We start from the raw sequence: 13,591 nt of genomic DNA, 5'->3' as shown, positions 1-13,591 counted from the left end.
GCAGATGATGCCTGCCTTGTCATGGTGGTGATTGCATCGTTACATTATCGATCGCAGCATATTGCTTCCTCATTGCTGGCTAGAGCCATATTATTTCAGTAGTAAGCAAGTCGCTTATCCGGCACATTCTGCTTGGCGAGTGGTAGTTGTCGCTGCAATGGTGCCGGAAGCAGTAGGTAATAAGTGACTGGCCTTTTGTTCAATGTGGTAGGATAGGTTAGGTCAGGTACCTGGTGACCGAAGTAGTTGATAAGGTAGTCACTGATTGGTCTGTCTTGAGAGCTTCATACGCCTGACCAGGTCTTGCCATGCGGTAGAAGAGACAATCAGGGGGCGGAATGGAAGGCCGGTAATGAGGCATCTCAGGGGATGACGCGTCAGCCTCAGAAGAATAAAAAAAAACAGGGGTCAAGGGCGTTAAAGGAGATGAAACCTAGGGTCTCGTGGCTTAGATCCCGAGAGCATTCGACACCACGGAAAGCCACTGCAGAGATCCATCGTTCTGGGGTCATCGAGGCGATAGAAGCACTAATCAGGCATCATGACGGTCGCTGGTTCGTACGAGGCGAGATTGTCTGTGTGTGTGCAAGATAAACTTTGGAATCGAGCGAGTGGAGTTGCGAATATTCCGGCTGCTGTCCAATAGCGTTGATTGCTACTGTATCGCGCCTCGAGGAACATGGGACGGAAAGACGGGGGTTCGCTAGCCGTACTGACTTATACCAGGCAAGTAAGTATACAAGTACTTGCTCGTGCACGCGCTGCGTCTGGGGAAAAGAAGAACGAGACCCGGTAAGCTGTGTCCTCATTGACATCGAATCTTGCCTTGCCAATGGCGCCGGGGAGGGAAGCTGCTCGGGCATCGGATGTGAAAGAAGGAGACATCATGGTGTGGAGAAGCAAAACTGCCAAGTCGACGCCAAGCATGTTTGATGGTTCTTGAAATCTGATGAGCGAAAATCTGTTTGGGCTTGACTGGTCCGGTGAGAGGAAGAAGAAATGCAGAGACACGGTTTGGTTTGGTTGGTTCTTCTTCGGTTGTTAATAAATCAAGATGAGTCAAGGAATCCCTTGTGCGTGTGGACAGCCAGAGTTTGCCAACATCGACAACAGTCGAGGGCATTGAAACGGCACGAGTCATCGAGATAATACAAGAGCCTGGCAGTGAGGCACGAGGCATGAGCAGGCATGAGGCTCTCTGTCGGGAGGATGATTAAGTAAGGACGCGCAGCTAGCCATGTAGAGCAGGGGCACGGAATTGTTTGTGATCGACGGATCCGAGACTGTGCACCGCGATGAATGCCAGAGATGCCGTTCTACCCATCTTGGCACTGCAGCTCGCAACTGCCAAGCCTCCACAGCCAACACGGGTGCAGTGTGGCGTACTAGTTCGCCAGTGGCCCAGTGGTACAAATGCCTGAGGTTGGTTTGTGTGTGATACAAACGAGAAAAACGTGGGCCGCTGTGGCCAGCAAGCTTAGGTACGGTTTAGCATCACCCTCGCCAATTGTTTCTGATCTTGTTTATCCTCTACGGTCATAATAACGGCAGGTTCGGGGTGGGGGCGTAAAGCGGGCAGCCGGGCTTTCTGCGTGCTCAATCATTGCATAATCTTGGACAGCGGAACATTACCTACTGGTAGTAGTAGTAGAAAATAATAAGAAGGCGCGCGAAATTGGCAAGTTGTGGCTGTCATTTGCTCCCCCCTGCCCCCCCTTCCAGCCCCTCCACTGTATTACCGCTTAGTGGGAACCAATCCGCTGGCTGCAGATGCCATGCCAAGAGGGATTGACGTCGTCAAAATCAACTCCACGATGTCGAGGCTCCTCTTTCGAGCTTGTGCAGTCGCCGATCATACCCGTCTGTACCTAGTAAGATTGATTTGCTCGCTTTGGTAGAAATTTATGGGGCGGCCCAAGGTGCCGAAAGCAAGAAATTCCAGAACACCCATGATACCACCTAATTCCGCGAACTCCGTTACGGGCAGGCCAGCATATTTTTGGGGGGAACAGACTTCGTCATGATATGCAACTGCGCCAAACGAATACACCACCCCCACTACGAGACTCCAGGAAAGTTCTGAATCCAAGTGCCCATATGACGAGGCGTTTTGCTTGCAGGACAAGAGGGGGATTTGCTGCAAATGATGAGCGCAGGCCGTCTCAATCGTGAAAGAGAAGTGACAAGGTGAAAACAGGCCAAGCGCGAACCGTTGCGTGCCAAGGCTGCAGCAGCCCATGTGGGTATGCCTACGAGGTAGTGGCCGAAGTAGTGTCAACAGTCAACTGTCTAGATACCTGGGCTGGCTAGGGGGATGTGAGGCTCCTCTCTGAAGTCTTCGGGCGGCCACTGATGCGCCTAGTGGTGTTGTGACGCGGACAGGACAAGCCATGCATCGCCTTGTTCTTTTCCTTCCCGGCCATGCACGAGTCGCCATAGGCCCGACCGATTCAAAAATTCACCGGCCAGGCACATTATGGTGGTTGAGATGGGTAACGTGCTGGAAACCGAAAACCAAAACGATGGCGCTGAATACCGCATGACACCTTATTTTGTCTTCTGGGCCGTACCGAGACGATCCCTGGCGGAATATTATGTATGTACCTAGGTACTTGCCTAGGTACCCAGACCCGAGTTTACATAGCAGGCACAGCAAACATTGAACACGGCACGTAGCCCGCCTTGGAAGGTGAATGGGGGCCCGCACCATAGGCGGGTGAGGTCAGTTCCTATTACTACCTAAGGTACCATGTAAGCCTGCTAGCGCTGAGCCCGTTTCTATTTGTGCATTTGCGTGTTAGTCCGTAAGGCATTCGAATGGATCTCAATCTCTCCAGTTTGTGTCGTGTTGTAGAATCAAGATCGAACGGTCAGAAAAAGAAGGAAAAAAGAGGGAGTCCACCTCGACAGAACCCCGTCATCGCCTTTCCTGTCCTTGAGTGTGTGTGTTTGCATGAGTGTGTTTATGTATGCTGGTACCTCAGGAAGTAGGCATGGCCATGCCTTGCTTTGGTTTGGGTTGTGAAATTGGCAGTCCTCGCCTATCGCTATATCTTCATTTCACTTATACTACGTAACTTGAGGTTATGTTTTCTTGGCGGTGTTGACAATGTTCCGTGTAGACACATAATGTAAAATAAATATAAAACAAATTCAGTAGCGGCAAGATCGGGTCGCAACTCTGTGGTCTGGAAACCAACGTCCGAGCAAACGGGAGTCGTCGTCCAAGCAGAGCCACAATATCAATCGATGATTTGCAAGTAACGTAGGCAAGTACCAGAGGGCATCCAATGCAACCAGCTAAGCTGCTAGAGTTCTGGGAGTCGGTACTTCAGGCGGTTGTAACTTGTCGTACGTCTTCCACATCCAGGATTGGCAGTCTAATTGATTGCTGGAAGTACCGCATTTGCAGCGCCTGCGGTACCCCACCGGCAGGAAATGCACACAGACAGCCAGCCAGCAACGGGACCAGTTGATCCCAAGTCCAAGTCGGTCCTCCTCCTGCGGTCCTGCTTGTCTGCCCAGGGTGACGACGCAATCACGGCTGTAGAATATGGAGTACCCATGCCCTTTTCCACCACATCCCCCTACCCGCCAAGCCCGACTAAGTCTCTGCTTGGCCTTGTCTCGTCGCTCATCCACGCCCCCATGACTGCGGATGAAATGCTATCTTGCACACTCCGGGGTGGGCAGCGATCAAGTTTCCCCTATTGCATGGCCCTCACCTTGTTATAATTCACCACACTCTCTCCGGTTTGTTCAAGTACGCATGTATCCCGTTCTTTTATTAGTCTAGGCCTCTCGCTGTTCCTTATCCCCCCTCCTCCCAACTTGTTGCACACTTCGGCCACAGTCAATATTCGCTTGCTGCTGGCAACCTATAAGGCATTTGCCCATCCTAGTCGATTACCGTCTCCTTGAAACCGATTTCTTTTTGTCGCTTCATATATCTACCACCTCCCGTTGGCGCCGCCACCCGCCATCTCTGCATATCTCGTTAATCGGCGCATTATCACCTCCTGTCTACTGTTCCGGCTGTCTGCGGGTTCTTTTGACAACTTGGTGGACGTCTTCTGCACCTCCGTACACAGTGCTGTGCAGAACAAAATTGTACCGTATCAGATGCGCTGTGGGCAGCAATCTATCTCGACCTCGACCCCGACCTCGAATCCGACGCAATAAAGTACCCTACTATCGTTGATTATTCTGCGCGAATGGTTCGGTAACGACGACAAACCAGCCCCCGATTCCGACATTGATCAACATTAACAATGGCTATTGGCAAGGAAGGCAACGTAAAATGGGTGGATGTAAGTTGGCAGGCCCCAAACCCAAACAGCTCTCCTGAACCATCCCTTTGATTACACTCGGGACGGGCATATCGAATTCAACGTTACCAAGCGGTTCGGACCAAGAACCTTAACCCAGCGGCTGGCCAAATGTCAGAATTCTGAGGTTCCGGCTCGTTGCGAGCCTAGCGGAGACGGCGCGCTCACCGTCTGCCGACACTCACTCCGACGCCGTTGAGTATTTGGGCATTGATACGAAGCTTCGGGAAGAGCCAAACCCAATTCCTGGCTTGGGACGCGCGTTCGGAAGCCAGGCGTCAGGTATGGCTGGGCTCGTCAAGCCGATTATACTGTCGCCATAGCCTCTCAGTAGAGGTGAAGACTTGGGTTGCGCAGAACCGGTCGCTAGTCGTCTTGATACCACTGCCGATCCAACCATCCCTGGCCTTTACTTGCACCTACATCACTTACACATTTTCATCCTTCAAATATGGTTTCTGAAGCTAACGATGCACCGTCGCGAATCTAGGGCTTACGCGGTCTCGCTTCAACGTTGGTGGTGTTGACCCACATCGCCCGTGCCTTTGACGGCGACCTCTTTCTTCCAGCATCCGCCGATGGTGCTAAGCCTCGCATACTCCAGCTGCCGTTCCTGCGCATTCTGGTGCAGGGCCGTATTGGTGTCTCTATCTTCGCTTTCGTCACCGGATATGTCTGCGCCTTGAAGCCCATCAAGCTATGCCGACAAGACAACCAGGCGCTAGCTTTCAGTTCTATGTCGAAATCTGCCCTACGACGTTTCCCCGTTTGATCATCCCCACGGCGATCGCAACATGCATCATCTGGGTTATGGCCCAATTTGGCCTGTTCTTGGTGGCTAAGCGAAGCGACAGTTGGTGGTCAGGGCTTACAGCGCCCGATCAAGTCCCCTATCTGGGCGAAGCGCTCAAGAGTCTCGTCTACAACTGCATCACCACTTGGACTCACGGCCACAATTCGTACGATGGAAACCAATGGACACTCTTGCCGCTTCTCAAGGGTGCCCTGTGGGTCTATGTCTTCATGACCGCGACTGCCTACATGCAGCCACGATACCGAATGATGGCCAGTCTGTCCGTGTTCTCCTATTTCTGGATGGCCTCAGACTGTAAGTAAACTGTCCCCGCACCGGTTTCGATTGACGTCTAACCAATTATACAGCCGCGTTTGGAATGCAATTTTTCTGGGGCGTCTTCGTTTGCGAAATCCAGAACACGCCCGCAGCCAACGACTTCATTGCCAACCGTACCCGTCTCTCTGGTCTGATTGCGAGCGTATGCCTTATCTCAGGTCTCTATGTTGCATCGTACCCAGAAGGTCACCCCGAATGGGCTACCTGGTCCAGGTACATGCACAATGTCCTGGTTGCTATCGTTCCCGAGAAAGCCGATTATCCCCGCTACGGATCTGGCATTGGCCTTGAGCTTATCACTCTTGGCATCCACTTCAGCCCCTTCATCAAGGACGTGTTGTCTGGCAAATACCTGCTTTGGCTTGGTAAGCAGTCATTCGCTGTTTATCTGCTCCACGGCCCTCTTCTGCGCTGGGTCCTCTGCTGGATGGTTTATGGCACGCGCTTGCCGGCGGATGTTCAGAATGAACACGGCGACTGGGTGCCGGGCCAACTCAAGTTCCCTGGTCCTCACAAGTTGTTGATCTGGTTGCCTCTGTGGGTTCCCCTGAACTACTTTGTCGCCAACTTGTGGACCTCGTACGTGGACCCATGGTGTGGAAGAATCACGGAACAGATGGTCAGCTATGTGAAGGAGGACGATGGCGAGAAGACGAACCAGGAGCGCTGCTCCTGCCTCAATAGAGTTGTGGCGTAGCTTTATGCGCTTCTCCGCCAACTCGCGACTACGACAGCGCCTCGAACGAGGAAGAGAGGAAAATCTACGAAGTTCGCGAATTAGAGCGTCGACGCACTTCCTCTACAATGCCCAAGAATTCAGCAATGGTCTACCAGCCACTGACTGGAGTTCGCACCGATTGAGCTTCTACAAGGCACAATATGGTGTTTCCACTTGGGGAAATCATAGACCACTCTCGTGGCCTATCCTTACAATCTCACGATTGCGTCGAGCCGAACACATTACACTCCGCTCGACCAGCGAGAAACTGCATCTCGTCCATTTGTACATATTTTGATGTTCCCGAGCAGCGGACATGGCGTCGGAGTCCAGGATATATCATGCCCACTGGGTTTCGGGCACTTGCACTGCATGGTTAAGGAGTACATGGGAGATACACTGGTCAATTGACCTCACCCGCAATGGCCCGCACATAGGATTCTGTTTGTACAGAACGAAAGAAGGGATAGTTTACGCATGACCGTTGATACCCACCGGGAAAAAGGCAAGTCACGGTACAGAGGCAAACGTCACTACCAAGAAGGATTCGCTTGGCGCTATATGGCGTAGAAGTAACATCCGACGTCTATTTTCTCCTTTTTAGAATACATATCTCATTAATCACATTCTAAACCGCTTTTTACCTTTGCGAAGTGTTCAGGTGAAGTCTTGTGGAATGTATTGGCGACGGCTTTTCAGGTGATCGTTGCCAAGACGTGTGCGCTGAACTCCTTCCAGGGCTTCGCCAGCAAGGTTAAAGATTAAGCTGAAAAGCATGCCGACACGTTCGCCCTGTTCTAGACGGTTCGGCGTCCCAACTTTGGAGCGCAGGTGAGGGCGGATCTGGTTCGATCAGGGTTGAACGGGCATGTGCTGAAACGTGGCCGGGTTGGTATCTGATCGACGACGGGATTGGCCCTGCTTGCAGCTTTGCTAGTCAGCAAAGTCTGTGACCATCCCCTAGATGAACTGAAATCGCCAGGCGAGATAGACTTGGTAGATTGAGGTCGGATGCAACAGCGCTGCCTATCGTTGTATCACTCACTGACTGTTCTTGTTGACATAGCGACGCTCTCTCGCTTGGGTGACAACTTTCGCAATCAATTAATTCAACTTATGAGGATCTGCAACCTTGCTCAAAACTCTCTAGATGCGTTCGTACTACATTCAACGACTATTGAATTCCTATCGTACCAACTTAAGCTAGCGAATACATCGTTCCAGGAACACCAACATTGACTTTACCAGGATCAGGCCTTCTGCTTGCTTGGCTTTTTGGCCCAAAAAGGATGCCGGTGATGATGATAAGGTTCAGACGTAAGCACTAGGGGGCTTACACACGCAATCCTACGATTTTGACATGCACAATCTGGACGAAAGAGGGCGCAGGAATAAGAGAAGGATCGTCAGCAACACGCACACACGCGCGCACACGGAGAGAGACGAAAAGAAGCATTATTGGATAATCTGGGGTACGCGCGCCGGATGAAACCTAGGGGACGACAGGGCCAAGCCGGTTCGAGCCAGATCCCGAATCGATGCGATCCATCCCCGCCAAAACCGCCACACCCCCCGTTCCTGCACGACACGCGACACGACTCGACTTGAACGACACCAGCACCGCAGCCCCCAGTCATGGCCTCGTCTCAAGATTGTCCTCTCCCACTTCTTCCTCTACTGCGACCTTCCTCGCCAAGAAGAAGCGACTTGGGGTGTTATAGCAGCGTTGTCGTCGGGAATCGGGAGTGTTTGGGAAGTCCATTGGTAGAAACGTGATCAGCCTTAACCTTAATTAGTGTCATGAGGAGCGAGGGGCATCGAATTCCATCTTTTGCACAAGACGTATCATCGTTTCCGATCGTTGCTTGGCAAACGAACAAAGTAAACATACGAACGCTTGAAGATATCTATTTCGGGACGGATGGGTCTATCTCATTTCGAGAGACCGAAGCCTGCCTGCAGCCTGCCTAGGTACTTAGGAAGTTCGCCCCAGGGGAAGATTGCGGCAAGGAACAGAGGACTAGGCAAGAACTCTTATTTTGCCTCGGTTCGCTTGCCAATATGCCTTAGCGGCGGCCATCTTGTCCATCTGACACCTTTGACACGAGGGTCGGCTCCTGACGCTAGGGCCTCGAGAACACACACATGAGGCTCCAGGACCGAACGACGCTGCATCGCATTGAGCTCTCAATCTTACTTAGTAGCGGGCTGCTTTAATCACGAGTATGGCGCAAGCGATAGGACACTAAGCCAAGAAGTGCCGCGGGTTGGATGCTAATCGAACCACCGCCTCGGCGCTAAGCACAAGGAGGCGTTGCGCCGGCGCCCTCCTGGCCGCCGCGTGGCTCGTTTCGACTTTTGGTATAGCCGGCTTCAAGGGTAATCTACCTCTCTCTTCCCTCCCTTGCGTCGTCGTCGTCGTCACCCCCTCGATATCAAGCACGTAGGTGGACGCCGGATGAGGATATAAGGGAAGGAAATAACTACCCAAGTTTCGCCCAGCTTCTCCCAGCGCTGGTGGTACTGGGAGAAGCACTATGCGGCGGGTGGAAGTAGGTGATTGATGGTCTTGATAATGTCGGAGAACGTTTTATCCCTTATATGCCAACCCCGCTCCCAGACTCCGTACTGAATCATGTCTTTCCCTCCGATGGGATACCATTGATAACTGAATACATCCCCCAATGATACCTGGGCAGTTGTCGGATTGTGCTGACTACGTCGGTAGTTTGAGCAGTGGATGCGAGATGGCATAAGATCAGTCTTGGGGTCTTCGGGACGAAGTGAAGTCAGAAACGACAAAGCTCGAGCTCCTTCTACCTGGCAGTAATATGTTTCAGAAGTGCCGCCCCATTTGACATAAGGACATTGAGGAATGCAGGATATTGTTTGATATGGGGTGGTGATTTGACAAACCAAGAACGGCACCTTAGAAGTGATGTTGCGCGGTGACTATCACTAGAAGCTGACCATGGTACCTTTCGCATCTCGCCACACTCAACTGAGGACCATGATACCCAACTGGATATGGCAAGCATTTGAGAGGGTGCGTTTTGGGCGAACGGCGTGCAGCGAATAGGACGATTGCTGAACCCGTGTAGGCATTCTCTCGGCCTAGAGATTCGGGGAGGCTTTCCAAGCAAATGGCCGTTGCACGCGCACACCTTGGTCTAACCCAGGGATGAGAGACCATGGAGTTGCTAAACCCGATATGACAAGCATGTATGTAGGTTCTCACTGCCGTGACGATTTCGATCGTTGCACCACAGGGTAGGTATCTGCTTCTTAACCCCCCCTTTGAGAACCCGACGCTTGTATGTGACCTGTCCCTTTTGATGATCAAGGCAACGGAAACTGCTTCGCTTGGAGACTTGTCTGTATACCGTGATCTGGCAAGTATACCCGTCCCGGTCTATATCCCAAGGACCCGAGTAGCCACGGCGAGTGTTGCCGAAGACAACTTGCCGTTGTCGCAGCAGCGTAGGAAGGGCAGCTGCAGGAATACGAGGGGGCCAGCCAGCCAACCACGTGCAGCGATACTACATAGCAGTATGTGCCCCGAACCGCATACCCGTTCTCTACTACGGGATACATACTGTAGAAGCCTTCTCGAGACGAACTGGCAAGGGCGGGAGTCTCCATGTCTCGGAGATGGGCATTGATGGATCTATGTTGTCCTACAGAAGAGCCCTTTGCGTATAGTGACCACTACACAGTGGGCCGGGTATGCCGCGGTCCTGGAAGGAAAGGGTGTTCGTGTGACACGAAGCGCAGGAAGCCAATGAACAACTGGACTGGATGGTATCCAACCCCAGAGAGATGCCTAGCTACTTCTGTCCACCACGTGTTCGGACTGCTGTGCCATCGGCGGTTGGCTGCAGGAGAAGGCATAGCATATCTTTTGGCCACACCTTCTGTTCCGATTGGATATGCCCGTTCCCACCACGCGCTACACTGACAATGCACCTCGCTGTCAAATGCGGGCAGATGCGCCCCCTTTCTGCTGAGCAACTCGCCTGTGATGGCCAAAGGACTGATTAGGCGATGCGTGACGGTGCTGCAGATACACTGGCAACACGTTTCGCGCCCCATCGTTCGGATGGACCTAACTCTGATCTAGGATCTCATCGTGCTGGGCAGATCATGTTTTCGTTGAAGTGGAACGACGATTGCACGTAGCAGATCAGGTCAGCACCATGTTAGCTTGAAGGTCGAAGTTGTTTGACGATAGCTGTCCAATATAGATTTTCACTTGCGATATTGGCACATTGGCAAAATAAATTCGTGGCCAAATTATGTGTTTGCAAACGTCAATTGACATAAAGTGTCTCCATTGATGAACTCCGTGGACCGATGCAGGAGAAAAGGTATCTAATCTTACAACCAGCCGCCCGGTATTGGGGTGGTGGTGCGCATGCTCATAAAAGTCATTAACCCCCTCCGATTATTATTGGTTTTGTATGTTTTTACAACTTGTTGGCAGCACCCTTAGCCTTGTCTACGAAACGAAACGAGTTAGTAGAGGAGCATGCCAATGAATCTGGTGCGATGGAGGGGGAACACATGTGTTGTATCTGTGGAATATCATCACTTACCGGCAGCTTCTTGTGCGGTGCCCTTGGCCTCGCCCTTGAGCTCTTCCGTCTTGCCGGCGGTCTTGCCCTTCATCTCCTCGGCCTTGCCAGTGGCCTGGCCCTTGACCTGCTCGGCGGTACCCTTGACCTTGCCGGCAATGTCGCTGTCTTGTACCTTCTCGGCGGTTTTGGCTGTGGGAAGAGGACATAGGTTAGCAATTGATACTTGATATTACATGGAAAGAAAATTGATTCCCCAAATGGAGAGTACTTACAAGCAGCATTGATGCCATCAACGAGCTTGTCCGAGACCTTGCGGTCGACTTGCTTCAGGGTGTCCTTGGTGGCCTCGACCGGGTTCTTCTGCAGGCGGGTAGCCATACTGAAGGAACGGGGAGCCTGAGTCATGACCGACCGCGAGGCCATAGTCACGCGGCGGGTTGCAGTCTGGGTGAGGAACGACATGGTGATGAGTTGGGATGGGTTTCGTGGTGGGAGTTGTCGATGGAATTGGGTTTAGGTTGGTCTGTTCGATTTCACGATGAGTTGAAAATAGTAGCAGCTTTTAGAATGGCAGTGCCAGATAATAATTGCATCCAGGCAGAGACAGGCAAGCTCATATATGGCTGGATCAGCTGCCTTTGATCAGTGATGATGCTCGATGATGTCACGCTTGTGAAAGAAGCCCCCAGAAAGCCGAGTTGGGGGACCTTTCTTGGCGGGGTAAAGACGGCCTAGGCCACGCCCGTCCCGTAATTCAGTTCCACCTACCACCGGTCCACCGCCCAACAAAGCATCGTCAATTGAGATCAATTGATGGGTACAGTACCTACTTCCAATTCTGACAGGAATGCTACGGCTGTATCACCACCACCTTGGGAGGTTAATGAAAACAAGAACATGCTGATTGGATGCATGAGTTCTGTCAATTCGCCTATAAAGCTACAACATGCTGATTTCAATCAGGGCTCGTTCGAGGAAAGCGAAGCTCTGCGATGTGACTGTCCACTTGCCACGTCCCACCGCACCTAGGTACGTTACCCGGAGCATTTGCTTCGAAAATTGTGACACCATGACGCAGTGGTCTACATCATTTCAGCCTCCAACCTCCAACCCCCAAGCATTCCGCCAGCCATGCAGCTAGTCAGCGAGCCGCCCCTGTTACCTATCCTCTTGCAGTATTGTTACTTGACAGCTGCACCTTGATGGGCTTAAGTCCGACCTAAAACCTCCACTGGGTCAATTCTAGCCGTGCCATTACCCGGTAACACTCTGCGCGTCATCCCGATGAGGCTCTATTGGAAACGGAGACCGGGGAAACAAACGGAGCCTCGAAAGATGCATGCACACGTTTTTGCGCACATCCGTAAACGTGCTCTAAGATTTGTTCCAGAGAGCGTGTTCGTGCATCCTCGTTCCAATATCCTGCCAGTATTGAACCGAATCGGCAGCGAAGATCAACACTGATGTAAACCAGATGGCCAAATCCGAGCCGGGCCTTCTGTCGTGTCTTAATATTCTCAACCCACTCAGAAGCCTTTGTTGTCGATATGTCTCTCGATCTGGGATAAATGCATAATGTAGCCCTTTCGCTCGGGGGACTGGGATTTAAGCTTCAGGAAGGGGCCCATCAATGTCTCTCCAACAAGCTCCCCACGGGGTTCGTCCGGCCTTGTTGGTGCAATGCCAATCTGGGGAGCGAGACAGCGAAACGCCAATAGCGCTTTCAGGGAATTGGAACTGGCCCAGTATTCATTTCGACAAGCATCCAGGTTCTGGTTTCGTGTCTGCGCGAGCGAGCCCATGCGGTCCAGCACCTCGTCCCTTCAGGAACCGCGCCAATCCATGATCCACGATCCAGCGCTTGGACCTGTATATATGGCGTTTCCACTCTTTAATTTGATGCAGTACTTCGTGAAGAGAAGATAATAGAACATTGGCGATAACTGGATCTTGTATCTAGTTGGATACCGAGTACTTGAGCTGGTTGATTAGCTCAACAGGAGAATCTGCCCAACTGGGAGGCACAGTAACAGCCAAAATTGCCTTGGTTAGTGGAAATGACCTTGATATGCTGACGATGCACTGATATCATATGCCTCGGGGTATTATATTTCACGACCCTGCCAAGTTGCATATATGGTAGTGGAGTAAGCATCCCTTAATATTAGCATTGAAGATGTGTATAATCCCAGATGACTGGCAGAGATATAGACTTGGCCTGAAAAGCCCCAAAGAAAGGGATATTATTCTGGATAATATGTCCTCACAAGCCGCTTTGGGGTAAAATGTTTGTAGGAGTCGCCGCGTCTTCTTCTGTTTCGAGCGATGCACATCTTGGGAGGCGATAGCATACATGATACGATAGACGAGCCGGTAAGTCTAGAGATGTGACTTCTTTTCCATGCTATCCAAGCAAAGTTAGATCAGATACTTGAAGGAATGGCCCCTGCTCACAAACATAAGTTGCTCACACGTAGCCTTCCTCTTGCCATACTCTGTTGGATGTATTCATCCGGAGTTGCGTACTCAGTGTCCCCGGGTAAGAAGTCGAACTTAGCCAGTTTGGTCAGTAATCATTCTAACTGACAGGTGCATTCTCGATTATATATCTGGATGAACAGAACATTTTGTGCTTGTTGACACCTGCTAATGAATATAGACTATGGTCTTCCCCTCTCATTGTCCTGTAGAGAAATGAAAGTAAGATATCTTTGTCATTTAGGAAGCAGGCCGCTGACCTCAATTCAGTTGAGGAAATTTGAACTGCGTCGAACAAGGAAGGAAAGCCTGGTTCTGTAGAATACATCTGATTGTGGGCGTTTGGTCATCCACAGAT

At 51.5% G+C, this 13,591-nt stretch overlaps 2 protein-coding genes across 2 annotated transcripts; one reads left to right on the top strand and one right to left on the bottom strand.

Moving 5' to 3' along the window:
* Positions 1 to 4,271: 4,271 nt before the first annotated feature.
* On the top strand, positions 4,272 to 6,157 carry PG997_003131 (uncharacterized protein; the record flags this gene model as incomplete). The annotated part of the gene is made up of 4 exons (XM_066807446.1): positions 4,272 to 4,310; positions 4,819 to 5,066; positions 5,183 to 5,436; positions 5,490 to 6,157. 4 exons carry the CDS (start codon positions 4,272 to 4,274, stop codon positions 6,155 to 6,157), a joined length of 1,209 nt encoding a protein of 402 aa, XP_066671064.1.
* A 4,608-nt stretch (positions 6,158 to 10,765) lies between these two features.
* Positions 10,766 to 11,217, bottom strand: PG997_003130 (uncharacterized protein; the record flags this gene model as incomplete). Its single annotated transcript, XM_066807445.1, has 2 exons — positions 10,766 to 10,944; positions 11,028 to 11,217. 2 exons carry the CDS (start codon positions 11,215 to 11,217, stop codon positions 10,766 to 10,768), a joined length of 369 nt encoding a protein of 122 aa, XP_066671063.1.
* Between the last annotated feature and the right edge of the window lie 2,374 nt (positions 11,218 to 13,591).

The sequence above is a fragment of the Apiospora hydei genome (genome assembly GCF_038363865.1).
Source record: "Apiospora hydei strain CBS 114990 chromosome Unknown utg000004l_segment0_segment0, whole genome shotgun sequence".
NCBI classification, from domain to species: domain Eukaryota; kingdom Fungi; phylum Ascomycota; class Sordariomycetes; order Amphisphaeriales; family Apiosporaceae; genus Apiospora; species Apiospora hydei.
The sequence above is the reverse complement of the archived record's forward strand: the minus strand, read 5'-3'. Positions and strand labels throughout refer to the sequence as shown.